General features: G+C 45.6%; 1 protein-coding gene across 4 annotated transcripts in view; it reads right to left on the bottom strand.

Moving 5' to 3' along the window:
* MOV10L1 (Mov10 like RISC complex RNA helicase 1) overlaps positions 1 to 23316 on the bottom strand; it is a 546310-nt gene that overhangs the window by 44900 nt on the left and 478094 nt on the right. For all 4 annotated transcript variants that reach the window (XM_029617025.1, XM_029617022.1, XM_029617023.1 and 1 more), the window contains one exon: positions 5586 to 5677. In XM_029617025.1, coding sequence (XP_029472885.1) covers positions 5586 to 5677 — 92 coding nt within the window. The remainder of the gene's footprint in view (positions 1 to 5585; positions 5678 to 23316) is intronic.

Here is a 23316-nt window from a genome sequence, read left to right as displayed (position 1 = left end):
TGAAGGACTTCAAAGGGGCGTGGGATAAACACTGTGGATCCATAAAGTCTAGAGGATGTGAATGAAGAGAGTGTGGCTTGCGGGAATGATGGCTACTACCTGGAGATAATACCCTTATTCAATAAACATACACACGGTTAATGTGACTCCAACATTGCTCTATGCGTCAACGGCAAGAGGAAATGTGGAAAAAAGGATTTGCATTCACAAAAAAGCAGGGAGTAGGTTGCTTGTTACGGCGGTTACCACCCCAAACCAAATAAGCCTGATACTTCACTTTCAATGCATATCTAGCACAGCTCTCTGCTTCAACAGCAGGGGGGAATGAAGAAAAGTTGATTTATATTCAGACAACAACCAACAAGGACTGAATTGCACAGGCTGGGTAAACAAATAAGCGTGGAAGTAGCTTGCTTATTGAGGCAGTTACTGCCCCTAACCAATTATGCTAGATACTTCACTTAGATGCAGTTACAGCACTGCTCTCTACATTAATGGCGGGGGTGGAAGGGAATTGGAACCAAAAGGTTACTAAGGGCCAAGAGTAACATAAGTATGAGAAAAAAACAAGTGTGAAAGCTTGCTGGGCAGACTGGATGGGCCGTTTGGTCTTCTTCTGCCGTCATTTCTATGTTTCATAAGAAGCTTGCTAGTTAGACTGGCTGAAACATTTGGCATTTTTCTATCATTACTATCGGGCCGATTCAGTAAAGTCCGTGGGAGAACGCCTGTGCGCGCGATTCAGTATTTAAATTAGGTCCGGCGGTAGAAACGGGCAAAAGGAGGCGCTAGGGACACTAGCGCGTCCCTAGTGCCTCCTTTTGGCCCGGAGTGGCGGCTGTCAGTGGGTTTGACAGCCGACGCTCAATTTTGCCGGCGTTGGTTCTCGAGCTCGCTGACAGCCACGGGCTCGGAAACCGGACGCCGGCAAAATTGAGCGTTTGGTTTTCGACCCGACAGCCGACTTCAAAATTTTTCTTTTTTTTCTTTTTTTACTTTTTTTTACCCTTCGGGACCTCTGACTTAATATCGCCATGATATTAAGTTGGAGGGTGCACAGAAAAGCAGTTTTTACTGCTTTTCTGTGCACTTTCCCGGTGCCCGAAGAAATTAGCGCCTATCTTTGGGTAGGCGCTAATTTCTGAAAGTAAAATGTGCGGCTTGGCTGCACCTTTTACTTACTGAATCGCGCGCAAATACCTAACAGGGCCATCAACATGCATTTGCATGTTGAGGGTGCTATTAGGTTCGGCGGGTTGGACGCGCGTTTTCCGCCCCTTACTGAATAAGGGGCAAGGGAAAATGCGCGTCCAATGGCAGGTTAACAGTGCTCTCTGTTGGAGCACACTGTACTGTATCGGCCCGTATGTTACTAATTATGTATTTAGAAATTTCTCTTACAGATATCCTACCCCAGCAGTTTACTCCATGTATGCCCTTCTCCACATTGTGTACCTATCTTTCACAGCACCTGCCATGTGCACTATCCCTATCCTGGTGCACATCCCACGCATTCCTGGAATTTGTTTAGGCGCTTGCTGTAAAAAAATGAGGGTCCAACTTGATGTCCCTGGACTGTGATGTTTTATACATCTGTATATCTATATATAGACATATAGTTAGTAACTAGTACTGAAAAATTCTCTTAAAAGACAGAACTCTCAATTTGTATAAATATGGAAACAAAAATGGTAGAATACCCATATATTTTCAAATAAATTTTTCACGTGTTTATCACATTTTTATTACAACTTACAAAAATATAAAAAACATGATTGTAGTAAATACAAAAAAAATATTAAAAATACATCATACACATTCATCAATCTCAATCATACACAACTGTGGAAACCAGCAGGAAGTTAATTAGTGAATGGGAAGAATTTTGTCACATGACAGGTGGGAATAGTGGAACAAAGGTAATCTCCAATAAATGTGGATCAAAATGAACTGCATGGAGCTTAGCATAAGAACCGTTAAGCATGGTATTTTCACATGCTGTTTTTCTTTTAGTTTGGCTAGTAACAATCTGATAAGCTCAATGCCCAACTGTCTGGGAGACATACCAACACGATGTCTCCTAGCAGAAACTGCAGCTCAGCGCATAAGCTTGCAAAAAATGTGAATCCTAGATAAACTGCCCAACTTGGATTACAGCCAGAAATTGGGGCTATAAGGGGAAGGCAATTAGCCTCTGGCAGATCATCAGCAAGAGAGTGCCTTAGCCATCTCATGGTATTTCTCCATGCTTGTCTCCAATTTTCTCAGATACATTGACTCACAAGGGTGGGGGGGAACGGACTATGAAGGAAGTATCTTTGTATAAATCTTTATGCATAGCTCTGTTATGGCAATACTGTGTGCTTTTGCTGATTTTTACAATATTTAGTAAACCATGTATTTGCTTTTACAAGTTTGTGTGTTTTATGATGTAATACACCACCACTCATTCCACCACTTACAATCCAAGAACAGACGATACATAAATGCTTATAACAAAAATTTGAATATGAGCAATGAATAAAACACAATCTTAATGAACTATATATTTTATTTATTTATTTAACAGTTTTTTATACCGACCTTCATAGTAAATTACCATATCGGATCGGTTTACAGTTTAACAAAGGGAAAAACTAGAGTAACAAATTCAAGTAAAACGAAAGATAACAATAAGTAGGAATAAGTCAAAGTTACAATCAACAGGGGGAGAGAACTTGGAAGCTTGCAACAAGCTGGAAAGAAGAAAGGCCGGTAAAAGTATTTTTACCATAGAGTGTACAAGTTAAAACTTAAGAACGGTGCTTTAACCTGAAAGTCTCAGAGTCCATTTATTTATTTATTTATTTTTTCTTTGAGAAACGGAGTGCCAGACCGGGTAGGAATGAAAGGCCAACTAGTAATTGTCTGGTGGTTCAGGGAAGGCTTGGTGAAAGAGCCAGGTTTTAAGTCTTTTTCTGAAAGTTAAAAGGCAAGGCTCCAGTCTGAGGTTTGATGGGATGCTATTCCAGATAGATGGGCCTGCTATCGAAAAGGCTCTGTCTTTGGTTGTAGCGAGGCGTGTGGCTTTAGTGGGGGGAACATTAAGAGTGCCTTTGTAAATGTCTCTAGTTGGTCTGTTAGAGGAGTGGAGTTTGAATGGTATTTCCAGGTCAAGTTGAAGTTGATGATGGATGGTTTTGTGGATTAAGGTGATTGATTTGTATAGAATTCTGAAATTTACTGGTAACCAGTGTAGGTTCCTGAGAATGGGTGAGATGTGTTCGTAGCGGCTGGTACTGGTCCACAATCTTGCTGCCGCATTTTGAATCATCTGCAGAGGTTTGGTAGTGGATTTGGGGAGTCCTAGTAGAAGGACGCTGCAGTAGTCTATTTTGGCGAACAGTAGCGCTTGGAGGACTGTCCTGAAGTCATGGAAGAATAAGAGTGGTTTAAGTCATTTTAGGACCTGTAATCTGTAGAAACAATCTTTAGTTGTTGTGTTGACCATTTTCCTTAGGTTTAGTCGATTGTCTAAAATCACCCCAAGATCTCTAACCTGCTTACATGTGATGTGAGAGTTGAGTGGTGATGGTTGGGAGATATTGTTATCATTTGAGGAGATGAGGAGAAGCTCTGTCTTAGAGGCGTTGAGGACCAAGTTTAAGCTGTTGAGTAGATTAGTGATGGATAGTAGGCAGTTATTCCAATGGGTGAGTGCTTTTGAGATTGATTCAGTTATGGGGATTAGAATCTGTACGTCGTCTGCGTACAGATAATGAATTAGGTTGAGATCTGTTAACAGTTGGCTGAGGGGGAGGAGGTATATGTTGAAGAGGGTTGGGGATAAAGAAGATCCTTGTGGTACGCCAAGATTAGATTTTGTTAGGGGTGACTCTTTATTATTGATTTTGACTTTGTAAGTCCTATTGCTGAGGAAGGACTTGAACCAGTTGTATGCAGATCCGGAGATGCCGATATCTGCTAGGCGATCCAACAGGATGGTGTGATTGACGGTGTCGAAGGCCGCCGAGATGTCTAACAGGACTAGTAAGAAGGAGTGTCCTTTGTCTAACCCCATAATAATATGGTCTGTTAGTGAAATGAGGAGGGTTTCCGTGTTGCGTGATTTACGGAAACCATATTGCGAAGGGTGTAAGATCTTGTGGTCTTCCAGATAGTCAGAAAGCTGTGTGTTTACCAGTTTCTCCGTTAGTTTAGCGACGAATGGGAGGTTAGAGATGGGTCTGAAATTTGCTGGTACATTTGGGTCTAAATTGTGTTTCTTGAGGAGGGGCTTGAGTGATGCGGTTTTTAGGATGTCTGGGTAGCTTCCTTGGGATAGGAGGCTGTTTATGATGCTGGTCAGAGGTCCTGAGATCAAGTTTGGGATGAGAAGCAGGAGTCTCGATGGAATATTATCAGCCGGATGGCTAGATGGTTTCTGTCTTTTTAGAAGGGATTCAATCTCTTTGGTGGAGATTGATTCGAAACAGTCAAATTTGGGTCTATTTAGAGAATTGGAATTCTCGCCTGACTTGAGGGGAGTTGTATTTGTAGGAAGGAGGGCGAGGGTATTTAAGATCTTCTGTTGGAAGAAAGAAGCGAGTTCTATAGCTTTGGAGAGAGCTTGTTCATCTGGAATAGGTGGTGAGGTCGATTTAGTGATTTGTGATACGTAAGCGAATAGGGCCTGGGCATCATACTGAAAATGGTGTATTTTGTTTGCATAGTATTCCTTTTTTTTCTGTAGAATGGCGGTCCTGTAGTGATTTAAGAATCCCTTGTATGATGAGAGGGTTGTTTTGTTAGGGGTTTTGCGCCATCATACATATAGACCAATGTATGATTTTTTGATTTATCGAGGAAGAGTACTTCTGCACGTAATATATGCAAACCATGGGAAACGAGCAGAATAGTTCAGAATCCACATGTTTGTTTGAATAAAGCAATTATTTATTTCGGCAACTCCACAGTTTTTTAATGCAACACTATTCCCATGGTTTGCATGATTTTTTTGATGTAACATGATCTCTTGCATAAAACTGTCAGTTGAATTGAATTTGTGTGCACTTTATACATAAGTTGTGGGTTTATACTGTATTTTTGTTTTAAGCATTTATGAATTGTCCATTCTTGGATTATGTATGATTAAGATGGATGAATGTGTATGACTGATATGTAGTTGTAACTTTTTTTTGTATTTACTGTAATAATCATGGTTTTTGTTTTTTTGTAAGTTGTAATAAAAGTGTGATAAATATTTGAAACAATTTTAAAACATATGGATATTATCTCATTTTTATTATATATATATATATCTATATATCTATATATATAGATATATATATATATATATATACACACACATACATACAGAGAGAGAGATGGAGGAGAAAGAGAGAGAAAGACTGCAATAAAAAAAGCCAAGGATAGGCAAAACAAGAGCCAAGAAGGCAGAAGTATAGGGGAATGGGTGTTGGCAGAGGAAGAGGATGTCTGGAGGGGCCAGCTCATATATATATTTTTTGTGAATAATTACATCTATATAGATCATACATACATACAAAATTACATAAAATAGTATGGTGTTGATAAATACTCACTGTTGTAGACTCTCCAGACCCAGGGGTAAATCACAGCCCACGTATGAATCATTAAACAAACTATATTCCAGGAAGGCACTGAAACATGGGTCCTAATTAGGTAAAAAGCATTCATTTCAACATAGCACATACAATTTTTCTCTCATCTGTGTCGTACAAGCAGAGAATTCTGTTATGTGTCTATAAAAATAATGCACATATATACATATAAATATCCTTAATACTTTTTTTTGGTCCAGTAGTTCCCTTCTACTTCTATGGGCTTCCAGCTCAATTTGAACCAGTTTCTATTGAGCTAGGCTCTGTGGTGTTTTGTTTTTATTATATTTGCTCATGTACATCACCTTGAACCATGGAAAGGCACATTTTTTGTAAATAAGTTCACAACTAGCTGAGGCTTTTCCTCCTGTTTTATATCATCTTTACAATTCAATCAGTCTAATCATTGCAGTGAACAGTTCTTGACTGGGGTTGATGCAATTGTGGACCCTTTGACCAGTCACCAGGTGTTGCAGTCACTTGGTGACTAAGACACCTACCCTCCTGGACCTGTGAGCACTGACTGCCTAACATCCCTGGCCCCACCTGATCCAGCCAGTAGGGGATCTGAGCTAGGAATCAAACCTATGTGCTCTGAATGGCAACGTATTGCATTGCCATGGAGTTCACATCTTTAATGCTTTCCATATAGCATCTGTGTCTCAGCTTGCAACAGTACCCCAAAGCTCTGGATAAATAGTAAAATAATGACCGTACCAGAAAGAGTAAAATGGCAAAGCCAGGATGTGAAACAGAAAGACAGACGGAGTGGCAAAAGCAGACAGGAAAAGGATCTGTCAATGGGGCGCACTGTACAACCCGCAGTTGGACGTGGGTTGTATAGGCGCTCATCACAAGCAAATGCATGTGAATGAGGCTTTTAGGTATTCACTCCCAATGCACTAAAAAAAAAGTTGATATTAAGTAGGAGGAAAAACTAAAGTAAATTAATTTTAAAAAAGTGAAAAAAAAAAAGCGCAGGCAGTCTGGTGCAGGAAACGGACGCTCAATTGACAAGCGTCCGTTTCCTGGACCCCTGGCTATGTAGCGTTTAGGTAAACAGACACTGATAAACTAGGTGTCTGTTTTCCTAACCGGCAGACAGCAGACGCGCTTGGGCTCTTGTTAGCAAGGAGGCGCTAGGAGTGCGCAAGCATCCCTAGTACCATTATGTTACCACTGAGAATGAGACCTAGGGACAGGGCATGAAGAGCTTTGTGACACAATAAAGGGGCAGTGATAAGGACAGTAAGCAAAAAAGACTGACAAAAACCAGGAAATCAGAAAACCAGTGAGCTGCTGACTAATCACAAGCTTGTAGGTGCAGGCCCCCTGGTCCGCCCACGATCCCCAACGCACAATTAAACTCTGGAATTTGTTGCCAGAAGATGTGGTTAGTGCAGTTAGTATAGCTGTGTCTAAAAAAGGATTGGATAAGTTCTTGGAGGAGAAGTACATTACCTGCTATTAAATAAGTTGACTTAGATAATAACCACCGCTATTACTAGCAACGGTAACATGGAATAGACTTGGTTTTTGGGTACTTGCCAGGTTCTTATGGCCTGGATTGGCCACTGTTGGAAACAGGATGCTGGGCTTGATGGACCCTTGGTCTGACCCAGTATGGCATGTTCTTATGTTCTTTGCTTCCCTGACCAGACAGTCTTTTCAGGGACGTACACTGCCACTGATTGGTACAAATATGTATATTTAGCTTACCTTTTATATGCTGTTTTCCTACTTGTATTCTTTTGTAATGTGATATTGCTAAGAGAAAAATATAATCACCCTTTCTATATAATTACTCTGAGTATTACTGCTGTTTATATAAGAATATACTACAATAGGAGGCGAGGAAAAAGGGGGGGGGGGAGAGTATAGAAGAATGTGTGACCGTTTTTTCTAAGCCAACACGTTAGTAATTGGAGGAGCTCACACCGGAACCCCTCAGCACAGGTACAGAATTGGGAAAAATCCAGGGGATCCTCGAACCCATATACATTACACTTGGTGGTAGCAGTGGGATCCTTTGGTTATTTTGCCCGATTCTGGAGTGTGGGGAGGTTGCTCTTCCCATGAGAAAAAAAAAAAAAGGGGGGGGGGGGGGAAGGAGCTATACTGCTTATCCTGTTAGTGACATGGCGATGTTCCAGAAGAGAAAGCAAGACATGCAGATCCTAATGCCAGGTTGAACAGGGCACGAACCCTGCTTTGCCATGGCCCAAATTCTCTCCCACACGAAACATACCCAGGAACCCTGGGATACTGAGTTAGTGGCATCACACCAAGCACTTTCCCTTGCTAAGGCTGGTGTGCTCTCTGTCTGAAGGTGGACAATGCCCATGGGCATACCAAATCATGTTGGGTTTTCTTGGTTGCTTGCCAAAGCCTTGACTAGCGAGTCACTGCCCTTCAGGAGTAGGTAGCCGCTTTGCAGTGGGAGAAGAAAGAGCTAAACATCAGGATATGATACCAGGAGGTACTCTGACTCTGCTCTGCAAGCTAAGGAAACTGCCCAACAACAGTGTGTGGATGCTGTTGTCAAACAGCGTGAGGCTAAGTTGCAGATATTGTCTACCTGCTTTCAGTCGGGAATAGCAGTAAACCCTGTTAAGGTTCATCAGGTGGTCATGGGTGCCCCTTTAAATTGCGACATTTTTGATGGGCCCAATCCCTCTCCTTCCTGTGTGAACCCTTCGGTTCAAAGTGTGCCCTCGAGATGGGGGAGGAAAGTGAGGAAGCGACAGACTTTGATGGGGTGGGGGTGGGGGCAAAACAAAGGCCAGACGTATAGAAGAATGCATTAATGGCCCTCAAGAATAAGCGAACCCCCAAACCACCCAAGTTAGATTATGAGGGTCCAATGGGGGAGACTAAGGAGAGTTCAGGGAGTAAACGGGTATATTCAAATATGAGGCTGGGTGATCTAATCACCCTTGGAGCAGCATATAGCCCGCAGCCCAGGGAAGGGATCCCTGGGTAGCATGTCTATCCATGTCAGGGGCTCTAATGCTGGAAGTAACAGCCAAGAAATTAGGACTTATGAGTCCCTTGTCTACTCACCCACTGCTAACTACGGATATTATGGAGAGGGGAGGGGTACAGAGAACAGAGTTTCTTTGGACATTTCTACTCGAATCATTAAGCACATTTATCCCTGATGAAGTGGCTCTTACCCATGATCCTGGTAGCATGTGATGGAACAGTAAGGCAGAGGGAATTAAAGTGTTAGAGTTTGGCCACCTGAAGGGCTGTTACTTCAAAGCACCCGCTTCATCAGGCGGGAGATTTGCCGATTCCTCCCAGTTAAAGGTGTGGATAGTGGCTAGGCCGGAAATGATTCAGATGGCCCAGACACTTGCCACTATAGTTTTCTGTGATGGGGAAAGGATTTACACTCCACATTTACTGAGGTAATGAAGTTACTAGGGCAGCATATCACTTACATCAGACGTAGGCCCAGGGAATGCGCAGCTTAAGCCAACTTTGATAAAGCACAGAACTGAAGTGCAGAAGGACACTCTTCCTTGGCAAAATCAGGAGAAACTGCGAGCTCCTCTGCCTCCCTATTTGGAGGGGAATGCTCAACAGGAGATAGGGCCATAAAAACAGTTCTGAGCTTGAGTATGGCACACCCTCATGAATGCAGGGGTACCTAAGAGGTGGTGGATGGGTTGCCCATGGGGGACCTGGTGGATCACTTGGCCCAATTAATGGTGGGAAAGGGAGCAGAGAAAAAAAAAACAGGAGGGGAAGTGTGCCAGGAACAATAAGGGACAGTCCAGTCTCCACAACTTGAGTCCAACTCAACCATACCAAGAAGCAGAGAGATCCCTGCAAGAGATCATGGATAAATGTTATCCTGAAACTCAGGGATAGAGCTGGGAGATTAGGAATTGGGCTGGTACCCCAATTCTATATTCCTCGTACAAATGTGTATGGGTAAAATCTCATAATTCATCTATTCCATTGCAGAAAGCAGAAGTAGTAGCAGAGGGCCAAGGCAATACACTGTGGGTTGCTTTGGAGGGTAACTCTTTGCTGCAGTGCATCGCTGCAAGCACCTGCTTTCGCAGTGAATGATGAGAAATCCAACATCCAGAGGGCCAGCGCAAAGAGGAGCCCCGGAACACATGCCTCCTGGTCACAGCCACCCTTTGAGGACTATTTTTTATATGCTGCATAATTCTGGTGTTCAGTTTCATATGAATGATTAATATTGATACTTACAGTTCCTCTGTGACAAAACATTTGGTTCCCTGCCCAAACAAATAGACACAGAGTCTGCCTCTCCAACTATTCATCAGAGGGCAGGGCTTTCCCTAATTTCCATGAATTCATTTGTTCAGCTTACCACTTACTTGGCTGTATTTGTTAACCTTTCCAAGTGCCTTGCATGTCCACCAATGTTGAGATTACTTACCTGATAATCTCCTTTTCCTTAGTGTATGCAGATGGACTCAAAACAAATGGGTATAGTGTGCTCGTGCTAGCAGTTGGAGACGGATCTGACGTCAGCACGGGTACATATACCCCCAACAGGAAGTGCAGCAAATCAGTAATCTTCCTTGCAAAAGCTTTTATGGATATATGTGTGACTGACCGATCGATTAAATGAACAGGATTACCCTGACCAATTTGATGGTAGCTGGAGACCGCCAGTGTTCTCAACCGGAAGGCGTCGACACCCGGCAGGGTGGAAGCCGTATTATAAGCAAAACATGGCTTACCGTGAGCCGGCGAATCCCCATGTATACCGGCAGCTGGGCGGGATGCTGAGTCCATCTGCATACACTAAGGAAAAGGAGATTATCAGGTAAGTAATCTCAACATTTCCTAGCGTGTAGCAGATGGACTCAAAACAAATGGGATGTACAAAAGCTACTCCCGGACTGGGCGGGAGGCTGCCCGAGGACCGTGTAGGATTGCCCTCGCGAATGCCGTATCCTCCCTGGCCTGGACGTCCAGACGATAGAATCTGGAGAAGGTATGGAGGGAGGACCACGTTGCTGCTTTACATATCTCTGCCGGCAACAGCATCTTAGTTTCTGCCCAAGAGGCCACTTGCGCTCTGGTAGAATGAGCCTTGACCTGTAGGGGCGGTGGTTTTCCTGCCTCTTCGTAGGCTGCCTTGATAACTTCTTTGATCCAGCGGGAGATGGTCAGCCGTGAGGCCGCTTCCCTTTGCTTCTTCCCGCTGTGCAGGACGAACAGGTGGTCCGTCTTTCGTACTGTTTGACATTTCCAGGTATCTGGACAGTAGTCTGCCGATGTCGAGATGGCGTAGTATTCGACCTTCCGATTTCTTCAAACCTTCCGTGGTAGGCAAGGATATGGTTTGGTTGAGGTGAAATTGTGAGACCACTTCGGGTAAGAAGGAAGGAACCGTGCTAAGATGGATAGCTTCTGGAGTGATTCTGAGAAACGGATCACGGCAGGACAGCGCTTGTAGCTCTGAGATGCGGCGTGCTGAACACACAGCCAGTAAGAACACCATCTTCAAGGTTAACAAACGGAGAGACAGGCCTCGAAGGGGCCTGAAGGCGGATCTTGCTAGAAATTCCAACACTAGGTTGAGGTTCCACAAGGGCACTGGCCACTTCAGTGGCGGGCGAATGTGTTTGACTCCTTTCAGGAAACGTGAAACGTCTGGATGTTTGGCAATGGTGTTGCCGTCACTCCTGGGACCGTAGCAAGACAGCGCTGCTACCTGAACCTTGATGGAGCTGAGGGACAGTCCCTTCTGAAGTCCATCTTGTAGAAAGTCCAAGATGATAGGAATCTTAGCGGCATGTGAATTGGTGCTCTGAGAGTCGCACCAGTCTTCAAAAACTCTCCAGATCCTGATATATGTCAGTGATGTGGAGAACGTGCTCGGAGGAGTGTATCTATTACCGGCTCAGAGTATCCCCTTTTCTTCAATCTAGCCCTCTCAATGGCCAGACCGTAAGAGAGAATTGAGCTGGATCCTCGTGGAGGATGGGACCTTGCCGCAGCAGGTCCCTGTATGGAGGCAGGCATAGAGGATTCCCTGTCAGAGGTCTTCTCATGTCTGCGTACCAGGGTCTTCTTGGCCAGTCCGAGGCCACTAGAAGAACTAGGCCTCTGTGTCGCTGAATCTTGTGTATAATGGCGCCCAGCAGGGGCCACGAAGGAAAGGCATATAGCAGGATTCCCTGAGGCCACGGCTGTACCAGGGCATCGATCCCCTGGGATAGCGGGTCCCGCCTGCGGCTGAAATATCTGGGTACTTGAGCGTTGGACCTGTCCGCTAATAGGTCCATGGCTGGCGTCCCCCATTGATCCACAATTATCTGAAAAACTGTGGGTGACAGCTGCCACTCCCCCGGGTTTAGGCTTTCTCTGCTGAGGAAGTCTGCCGTCGTGTTGTCCTTCCCGGCAATGTGGACGGCAGAGATGTCCTGAAGATTTGCTTCTGCCCAAATCATCAGGGGAGTGATTTCTTTTTTTTTTATTTATTGATTTTCAAATTATTCAAATTAAATTGAACAGTATACTGGGAAAAAACATGGTTCGTTATACAGAGCTCAAATAAGAAAAGAAATTTTTTCCATCATAATCTAAAGAATTATATCAGTATAACACCAACCATACATTATAAAGAAACATGGAGACCCTTTTCAAAGCGGATAATAGGTATAAAAATTATACATAAGTAATAATGCAGACACATCGTGATAGTGCAGTTATCATTTAGATTAAGCCTTCACTTCTAGATCTATATAGAGTGAGAGTCCAGGTATACTTGCAATTGTTCTATCTCTGTGAAAATATACTTATTATCTTGATAAATCAAGACACATCGACACGGATACCTAAGATGAAATTTGGCTCCTCTGGTCACAATCTCATTTCTCATTTTCAAGAAGTCCTTTCTTTTCTCCTGAATTTTCTTCGTCATGTCTGGGAAGACTCGTATTTGAAAACCGTAGAAAAGTTCTGATTGTTTTTTGAAAGATCTTTTAAGAACTTCATCTCTTTCTGATGTTTGAAGAAAAGAAATAAAAACTGTTGCCCTTTCTTCTATTTTTGCTTCGAAAGACTTCTCCAAAAATTCTGTTAAGTTATCTTCCGGAGTAATATCTCCTATTGATTCATTTTGTGGTTGCTTATTTTTTTTTTCTTTTTCCTGTCTTCCTGGTAGGTAATACAATTTAGAAATAAGAGGCACCATTTTTTCTGGAAAGGCCAAAATGTTTATGAAGTAACTCTTTATCAAATCTTTTAATGGCATCCATCTTGTTTTCGGGAAATTTAAAATCCTAAGATTATTTCTTCTTACCACATTTTCCAGGAAGTCCATCTTTCTTTCCAACATAGATTCTGATTTTATAAGGTTAGTCTGTACCTCTTTAATCTGTTTTATTTCTTTTTCATCTTCTGCCAACGATTTCTCAACGGCTGCCATTTTAGTTTCCAAAATATTAGTCTTCCCCATATTTTCCTTGACTACATTTGTTAAGTCAATTATTGCCATGTTTATTGTGGTCAGAGCCTTCCAAATTTCTTCAATTGTAATTTTTTCAGGCACTTTTAAAGGGTAATTCAGCATTACTTGTATGCCTTTCCCCTCTCCTCCTTTATCTAGAAGACCCTTAATGCCCGGTTCTACGAGACTAGACTCTGCCTCTCCCTCCCTGGAGTCTGAATCAACAGAATTCACCGAAGCAGGTCTGGAATCCATACCTCTTCTCTGGGAGTCTTCTGTTCTTAAAGTTGGCAGAGTCATCATTTTGTGTATCTGTTGTTCCATCCCTCCTTCATTCGGGGGTCTGCAGGGCATCAAGGGAGTTGTCGGCTCTCCGGGGCTTAAAGATATTTCTTCGGCCAAGGTGTATGGCGGCCGCTCTCCGCCAAATTCACCAGCGGCCCCGCTCACCGGCACAGACTGCACTGCTTGAAAAGCTTCCTCAATCCGCGTCTGATGAAAGGTACTCTCTGGCGTCGAAGCAAGGACCTCGCGGATCCTTGCTTTTCGTTTTGTATGTGGCATCAATAGTTTAGGAAAAAGTTTAAAGAAGAGGAGAAAGTTTGCAGTAAACTTTTAGGAAAGACGCGGAGCTCAGTCGCTTCCGTGCTCACGGTGCGGCGGCCATCTTGGGTCTCCCCCATGCACTCAGGGGAGTGATTTCTAGGGACACTTGTTGGCTTTTGGTTCCGCCCTGTCGAATGATGTATGCCACCATGGTGGCGTTGTCTGACATCACTCTGACCGCTCTGTCGCGAAGTCTGTGGGCAAATCGCAGGCACGCAAGCCTGACTGCCCGCGCCTCTAGTCGGTTGATGTTCCACCTTGACTCTTCTCTGGTCCATCGCCCTTGGGTGGTGAGTTCCTCGCAGTATGCTCCCCATCCGTTCAGGCTGGCATCTGTGGTGAGCAGAATCCAGGTTGGGGAGGACATTCTTGACTCCCGGCTCATGTGGCCGGGCTGTAACCACCACCGTAGCTGATTCCGCACTCTGGCCGGCAGAGGTAGGTGTATGGTGTAGCTCTGTGATCGTGGGCTCCATCGAGATAGAAGGGCGCGTTGCAATGGTCTCATATGAGCCCGCGCCCATGGTACCACTTCCAGAGTGGATGCCATGAGGCCGAGGACTTGTAGGTAATCCCGAGCTGTGGGCCAGCTGGCGCTCAGCAGGACCTGCAGATGATTCCGGAGTTTTGACTGTCTCTTGGAGGTCAGGCTGACCTTGTCGTCTTGGGTGTTGAATTGGACCCCTAGGTATTCCAGCGACTGGGACGGCTGTAGGGAACTCTTCTTTATGTTGACTACCCATCCTAGGCTTTCCAGAAGAGCTATAACTCTGTTGGTTGCCCGGTGACTCTCCTCCGGTGACTTTGCCCTGATCAGCCAATCGTCCAGGTAGGGATGGACGAGAATTCCTTCCTTCCTGAGTGCTGCTGCCACTACTACTATGACCTTGGTAAAGATCCGCGGCGCGGTGGCTAAGCCAAAGGGTAAGGCTTGGAACTGGAAGTGCTGATTCAGGACTTTGAAGCGTAAATAGCGCTGGTGCTCCCGATGGATTGGGATATGCAAGTAGGCTTCCGACAGATCTAGGGAGGTGAGAAACTCCCCTGGCTGTACTGAATTCTTGACAGACCGCAGAGTTTCCATGCGAAAGCTGGGGACCCGTAGGTGTCGATTGACTGACTTGAGGTCCAGGACGGGCCTGAAAGTGCCCTCCTTCTTGGGTACTATGAAATAGATGGAATAGTGCCAGAATTTCTCTCTCCTGCAGGTACTGGGATTATGGCTCTTAGGGCCAGGAGCCTCTGTAAGGTCACTTCTAGTGCCGCTTTCTTGAGTGGTGAGCAAGGAGATTCCACAAACTTGTTCGGTGGAAGCCGAAGAAAATCCAGGTAATATCCTTCTCGGATGATGGCGAGGACCCACTGGTCCGAAGTGATCTCGACCCTCCTGCGGTAGAAGAGGGTTAGCCTGCCCCCTATGGCTGCTACCCTCGGATGGGTCGGCTGATTGTCATTGTGGGTTGCGGCCGGGGCCAGAATCCGGGCCGGTTCTCTTCTTGTTGTGCTTAGTCCGAAAGGGCTGGTTCCTGGCCTGAGAACGAGGTGCCTGATAGCGAGTCCTGTAGGGGTTGAAGCGCTGAGAGCTTCTACCCCTGGATGGTCTAGAAAAAGAACGCTGGCTCCTCCTCGACTTGTCTTCTGGTAGACGGGGTAATGGAGAGGCACCCCATTTAGTAGCCCAGTTCTCGAGATCGCTGCCGAACAGTAGGGAACCCTTAAAGGGCATTCTTGTGAGTCGTGTCTTGGAGGACGAGTCGGCCGCCCAATTACGTAGCCAAAGCTGTCTCCTGGCTGCCACTGAGGACGACACTCCCTTGGCTGCCGGACGGACGAGGTCGGAGGCTGCGTCAGTGAGAAAAGCGAGAGCTGATTCCATGTCTTCTCCCGGAGTGTTGTATCTTGCTTGTGATAGACAGGAATGCGTCACCACAGTGCAGCAAGTCGCGATTCGTAGGGACATGGCTGCTACCTCAAAGGCTTGTTTCAGAATGGTGTCCATGCGTCGGTCATGTGCATCCTTGAGGGCCGCTCCCCCCTCCACCGGAATGGTAGTGTGCTTCACAATTGCGTTAACTATGGCGTCTACCCTGGGGCACGCCAGCAGCTCCTTGGACGCCGGATCCAGAGGGTACATGCCTGACAAGGCCCGACCCCCTTTGAACGAGGCCTCCGGTGCCTTCCATTCCAGATCGATTAGCTGCTGTGCAGCTTGTAGGAGGGGAAAATGGTGAGCCGTTTGGCGCAGGCCCTCTAGCAGGGGGTTCATTTTAGGGTCCCCTGGGAGTCCTGGCCAGCTCCGATAGGCATTGTGAGACCAGGCCTGGAAGATCTTCTTTGCGAAAGAAGCGTTTCATGGTCCGATATGGTTCTATCTCCGAGGGAAGTTCACCCTCCTCGGGGGGCTCCTCATTTTCCTCGGAGCAATCCGAATCCCCATAATCGGGGCTGTCAGGTGGCGAGTGGCCGCGCCTAGGTCTCGAGGGTCCAGGGGCCGGATCAACCGGGATGGAAAGACCCATACGAGGAGCAGACTGCATCTGGACAAAGGCGTGAATCCCCTTGAATAACTCCACCCAGGAAAGCGAGGCTGGATCTGGCCGTAGGGGCACCAGGTCTCTCGGGTTCCCTGGCTGCTCGCCGCAGCCTGCTAAGTCCAGTGTGCTCCCTGAGGAACAGCTGGGCTGGGACCGGTCCTGTCCTGGAACTCCCATGGCCTCCTCACATTGGGCACATAGGGAGTCTGCTTCCTCACTCTGTGTGGCTCTGAGGTTGCATGCTGAGCAGAGGCTTAGAGCTTTCATGCCTGATTCTGGAGGTGCTGGCTCTGCGGATGCATGGGCTCTCTTATGCTCCATTCGCCTGAAATTCGGTGTTGCCCAACGATGTGCGCCTAACACGTGCGCTTAACAGCATGCGCCTAGAACGGGCGTCTTATGAATGTGCGCCTATAACGGGCGTCTTATAAATGGGTGCCTGGGGAGCCAGTACGAGGAGGGACGCGAAACAAGAACTTAAGCGCGTCTGCAGCTGAAACGGCTTAGAGGGACGAGTATCGAAGGTTCCCCGAACAGCCCCCGCTCACCTGATGACATCATCCGCAGCCTCAATTTAAACCTGAGGACGGCAGTGGTAAGCTGGGAGCCAGTACGAGGAGGGACACGAAACAAGAACTTAAGCGCGTCTGCAGCTGAAACGGCTTAGAGGGACGAGTATCGGAGGTTCCCCGAACAGCCCCCGCTCACCTGATGACATCATCCGCAGCCTCAATTTAAACCTGAGGACAGCGGCGCGCAGCCGCCGGCGCGCCAAAGGGGCGCGCCCCTGGGAGCGTTTTTTTTTTTACTTTCCCTGTTTTCCTGGCTTTTGAATTGAGTTATATTTTGTGCTGTTTGAATGGGAAAGAAAAGGAAGGTGAAGACAGCAGCCTCTACCCCAGTGCGAGGAGTTGTATCCGGACCAATGGATCAACATCTAACGAGGAGGGTAAGCCAACTCACCAGGGAGGATATTCCGGACATCTCCTTCTCCTCGGGGACATCTCTCAGTCCCGCCATAGACCAGTTCCCCAATGTGTCCCTCAGCAAGGAGGGGATCAGTAAGAATTCTGATTCCCCAAATATGGCCTTAAAATCGCCAGATGCTAGAGGGACATCACCAGGTAGGCAGGAAGGGGCTTCTGCTTTTAATGAGAGGGGACTGTTACCAATAGGTAATGTGGCTGAGATAGAAAGTGATGCAGAACCACCGGACAATATTACTCTGGTTGATGTATGGAGTGTGGTCACCAAAATGGAAAGAATGCTTTCTCTTTCCATGGCTCATTCCACCAGTTTGGAACTGGAAACTAGGAAGTGCTTGGAGGACCATAATAAGAGAATTCAACAATTGGAAACCTCTAGAGAATCAAGTAATACCCAGCTGTCTACCCTACAAACTACAAGTACTGTATTTATGAAAGACTCTCTAATGATTTTTAAAAAATTGGAGGGTCTGGAAAATGCAATAAGGAAAAATAATCTAAGATTCCTGAATTTTCCCTGTATTAGGCTATTGTCAGCCCAAGAGTTAGTTAAGAGATATGTAACAGAAATTCTGGGAATAGTTAAAGAGTTGATAATATCAAAGATGTACTATTTGCCAGCAAAAAAAAGAGAGGTAGCGAGTACTGAGGGTGGGATTGATAGATTGATACCGACTAGTCCCAATTTAACTGATTTTCTAGAATCGTCTAATGATGATATTCAAACTAGAGCTACATTATTAGTAACGTTTAGCTTGGAGAGTGAAAAAAATTTGGTTCTTCAGAATTATTTTAGAAATAAAGAGATTATGTATTGTGGTCAGAAAATACAAGTATTTCCTGATGTTTCCAAGGACACCCAACTGAGAAGGAAACAGTTTTTAGAACTGAGACAGAGGGTGTTATCCCTAGGGGCCACCTTTTATCTCAAATTTCCATGCAAATGTGTAATTACTTTTCAAAGAAATAAATTTGTGTTTCTGGATCCTTCTCATTTGGAATCTTTTCTTTTGGATAAGGGTGGATAAGCTAGGACCGCCCTCCTAAATTTGGGGAAGAATTACTGGTTATTAAAGTAGGCGTACTCCTAAGTATCATAAATAATTATGAAAATTTTCCTTTTATTATTGTTTTGTTGAGGCTCCCCCTTATGTGGGCTTGTTATTGTTTTCACATAATTATAGTGATTGTATACGTAGGTATTTATGTTAGTATTATGTCGATGTGAAACAATATGTCTTATTTCTTTTCTGTAAAACGATGAGGAAATTATAATAAACTATAAATTAAAAAAAAATAAATGGGCGCCTATAACAGGCGTTCTAATAAATGGGTGCCTATAACGGGCGGCTTATAAATGTGCGCGTATCCTAGTAGCGTGCACTTAGTCAACATGCGCCTATCGCGTGCGCTAACAACGGGCGCCTATCGCGTGCGCGAACAACGGGCGCCTATCGCGTGCGCGAACAACGTGCGCCTATTGCGGGCGATTAGCAACGTGCGCTTAGTTGGCGAAGATGAGTAGGCAGGCAAAATGGCGACCTCCTTGGCGGGATGCCTCGTAGGCAGGCCCAGTTAGTCCACACTTCCTCGGAGACCAAGTAAAGATGTACGCCTTATCTTGTCTTCGGCGCTTCCCGGCTGCGACCCGGGCGGTCTCCGGCTGCGGGGGGAGAGGGTGAGTACCTTCACCACCGCGCTTAAGGAAGTGCACCCGCTGCCTCTAGGCTGCGCCCGAACTCGTCTCGCTCGGGGGCCAAGTCCACGCCGGGACCGAGGCTGCCTCTAGGCCGTGCCCGAACTCGTCTCGCTCGGGGGCCAAGCCGCGCCCGAGCCCTTCTCACTCGGGGGCTGGGTCCCTGCCGCAAACCGGCCAGTGGACCGAGGCTCTTACCTCCGAGGGACCACGGAAGTCAGCTCAGGAAACCCAACTGGGTGAGTGACCGCCTGGTATCACCACAGGAGTGCGGGGCTCGTCTTCAGTAGGTTTCTTCTATGAATTTAGTTGTTAGAATTTGGAAACACGCTCAGCGAGCGTGAGGTAGCTCCAAACTGCTTTGGAGACGGAAATTACTGATTTGCTGCACTTCCTGTGGGGGTATATGTACCCGTGCTGACATCAGATCAGTCTCCAACTGCTAGCACGAGCACACTATACCCATTTGTTTTGAGTCCATCTGCTACACGCTAGGAAATGCCCCATGGTCTGGGAGATTCCTTAATGTGTGCCAATGTCCTGACCCTATTGGTTCAGGCTTTACTAGATCCAAAGAACCACTCTTCTGACCTGTGTGATCCTGTGGAGCTACCTAACCCCCACCCATTTTTATCTAGCCCCACAAAACTGTGCACCTTTGACTTGTTTTGGTGGCTGTAGACAAAGGGAAAGGTCAGGGAGTAAGGTTTCTAATTTGTTTGTATTTGGGCCCCCACTGATGTAACATTTCCATGGTGCTCCATCACTCAAGGTGCAAACAAAGCTCAGGGAGGGACTTTTCTTCCTCAACTGGTTTCAATGAAACTGCATACCCAGGAATCCATGTCCAAGCAGGGAATAGGATATTGTACCCCAAAAGTACTAAATTTGTCAATCACACAGCCCCTTTGGCTTAATTTTCTCAAAAATCGATCTAGTACCCCTCCCTCACTAAATTCCGCTTGCTCTTATGTGGCTGCCATGTGGGCTGCTGCACACCACAGTGGGAAAAAACATTGGTTGGTTGGTTTAATTACTCCCACATTTCAGTCGCCTCAGCATCCCTAAAGGGAACCTTTATCCCCACAGTTTAACTGCCTGAATTGTCCTTATTCCCTGTAGCCTCCTCCAGGGCTCCACCTAGTGACTTGCGCTTAACAAAGTTCGAAAACTGACTGCGGCTGCAGATTATGCAAACCTCTATCCTCTGACCCAAACATACCGCGATGCCCTTATCGCAATATCAGCAACTAGTTTTACTATACTAGGACCTCAAATGCTGTCCCCGTGCAGACTTTCTGATGCCATCCTCAGGCTATAAGCTGTGCCCATGCTAGAACCCTTCAAGAGCAGCTAGATGATGTTTGGATCTTGACATCCTTTTTGCTTCCCAAGGTGGCCTCTGTAAAATTATATACACTACCTATTGTCAAGAATGTTGCATTGCCTTCTCCCACCTCATTGACTCAGTTGAAACACCTCCGATTTCCTACTCAATAATTATAAACTTACCTGCTGACTGGCTGGAGGCGCCCAAATGGGCTCAAGCTCTCCCCTCCCCTTTGGAGTAGTTTTAAGTTTTGGGTCTCCTGTATTCTGATGTATATAGGCATTGGTCTTGCCATTTTATTAATACTTATTTTATTTGTGGCAACTATTAAACTGGCAGTTCACCGCATTCTGGAATTGCAAACTGTGGTCCTTACCGCCAGAGATTCTCTTTATTAATCTTGATGAAAGTGGGCCACATTCCCTTTTTGATGGGATAGAGAAAGAGCGTTTAGTGCATAAAGCACACAGAAGAACAAATATATTACATACAGCTAATGCAAATATTGGGGAAAAAAAAAGCAGCTTATCTGTGTTAGATGTTGTAGGGTCTTCCTGCTTATTCCCTGCACTTACTGAGAAAAGTACTGAAAAAAAGCCTGTGTGTTAAAAGCTGTGAATTTTCTGCCCACTCCCCGCTGTTACAGTGATTAGTGCTGATTTCCTGTTTGGTAACTCTGTGAAACTGCATGGCAAGAAATGGTATCCGTAAAAAAAATAATGCAGGCATTGTGCTGCATTTAGACAGGTTTTTTTTTTCATACTGTGAGCAAATAGGCAGGAGAGTAAAAATAAATGTGTATAATTTTATAATTGTAAACATTATTGGAAAGAGTAAATAGTAAAATAATTGTTGTACCGGAAAGAGTAAACTGGCAAAGCCATGAAATGAAACAGCAAGACAGATGGGAAGGCAAAAGACAAACAGGAAAAGAAAGGCATGTCATTGTGTCTCATCACTATTAACAGGGTGAAATGTAGGGAAACGGTGAGAAGAGCTTTATGAAGCATCAAGGGGGCAGTGATAAAGACTCACCCAGTAATTATAAAATACTGCGATGAGAATCAGGAAAATGGAAAGCCAGCAAGCTGCCAACTGAACACAAGCTTGTGCATGAAGGCCCCCTGATTACCAACCACGATCTCCATTCTTGTGCAGTGACTGCTTCACTTGCCTGACCAGACAGTCTTTTTGGAACAAGTATACTATAATCAATTTATAGAGATGTGCATCGTTTTTTTTTTCCCCGTCTCGGGCTTCATTTTGGGGCCCCCCGTGGGAAATTTCATTTTTCCCACGATTCGGGGGGGGGGGGGGGGAGGGCCCAATTTTCATGTTAGTGTACATTATCGGGAGTTAGTGAGCACTAACTCCCGATAGTGGGCACTAACGGGTCAAAGTTAGTGCGCACTAAAACGAAAACATTTTTTCTAAAATTTTGGAAAAATTCAATTCGTTTTTCTGTTCCCCCGAACCATACTGAATTAGGAAATTTCGTTGAACTTAGATTTTAGATTTATATTCTTGTTCTGCCCCCAGCAGTGGGTACATTTTGGCATCTGTTCATACATTGCAGTTTAACTACCATATGTCTAGTGCAGCCCTTATTTGTAACCCATGATAAGAGCCTGTGAGCCTTGCCTTTAAGGGGAGTTTTGCCTTTAAGAGAAACTCCCTCCCCCCTGCTTCTCTCATTGGGAAGGGTCTGTATGCTCTCTCAATCTAACTTGAGTCTTCTCAAGTGCCCTACTGGCTCAAGGAACTGCCCTTCATGCTCCCCCCTGCGTCACATGGATCCTAGGCTCGCTACTATTGGATCTCGCCCTCTAGCCCCAGCTTATGGGGACCTTTCCTGTAATCACTCTCCAAGACTGTTAGTCAGTCTCAAGCATGCTGCCTCAAAGCTAGAAGTGCCTGCAGCCTCTGTAATACAATTAGCTTTTTACATTTCTTCTCATCGCTTTAATTCTAAAGACTAATCAGCTTCAGAACCCCTTGCCTTCTCACCCTGAATCCCAAGAAACTCCATCTCCCTTCTCCTGCCTATCTCCAGCTACAAAGATCTCTGCCTGGGGCATATATACGTTTGGAAGCAACAATTGTAAATAATGGAAAATTATCTGTACAATAAATAATTTCAAACTTAAAAGATCTTTGTCCTGAGGTCTGATTGGAAGGAAAGTTAGCTGTGTGGAAGAGGGAAACCCGGTGTTTCTTACTGAGCCAGCAAAGTTAAAAAGTTACGGGCCGATACAGTAAAGTCTGCGGGAGAGCGGGCGAACACCCGCTCTCCCGGCGTGCACACCGGCCACTCGCTGGTGCGCGTGATTTAAATTAGGTCCGGTGGTAGATCCGGGTAAAAGGAGGCGCTAGGGACACTAGCGCGTCCCTAGCGCCTCCTTTTTGACAGGAGCGGCAGCTGTCAGCGGGTTTGACAGCTGACGCTCAATTTTGCCGGCGTCGGTTCTCGAGCCCGCTGACAGCCATGGGCTCGGGAACCAGATGCCGGCAAAATTGAGCATCCGGTTTTCGGCCCGACATCCGCGGGCCGAATTCAAATATATATATTATTTTTTTTTACTTTTTTTACTCTTCGGGACCTCCGACTTAATATCGCTAAGATATTAAGTCGGAGGGTGCACAGAAAAGCAGTTTTTACTGCTTTTCTGTGCACTTTCCCGGAGCCGGAAGAAATTAGCGCCGACCTTTGGCTAATTCCTGAAAGTAAAATGTGCGGCTTTGGCTGCACATTTTACTTTCTGTATCCCGCGCACATACCTACAAGGGCCATGAACATGCATTTGCATGTTGAGGGCGCTATTAGGTGCCGCGGGTTGGACACGCGTTTTCCTCCCCTTACTGAATAAGGGGTAAGGGAAAACGCGCGTCCAATAGCAGGTTAACAGTGCGTTCCGTCGGAGCGCACTGTACTGTATCGGCCTGTTAATTAGGTAACAGCAAGTAAAAAGCTGTACCATATAGGAGGTTGCAGTTGTAGCTCGCCAATGGTTTGAAAGTAAAAGCTCAAATCATACAGAAGATAACAAGTGAGAAACCAGCAAGTAGAAACTCAGTAAAATTCGTTTGTAC

Source organism: Rhinatrema bivittatum, chromosome 9 (assembly GCF_901001135.1).
Source record: "Rhinatrema bivittatum chromosome 9, aRhiBiv1.1, whole genome shotgun sequence".
Lineage (NCBI taxonomy): Eukaryota > Metazoa > Chordata > Amphibia > Gymnophiona > Rhinatrematidae > Rhinatrema > Rhinatrema bivittatum.
This window is presented reverse-complemented; position numbering and strand designations above follow the sequence as displayed.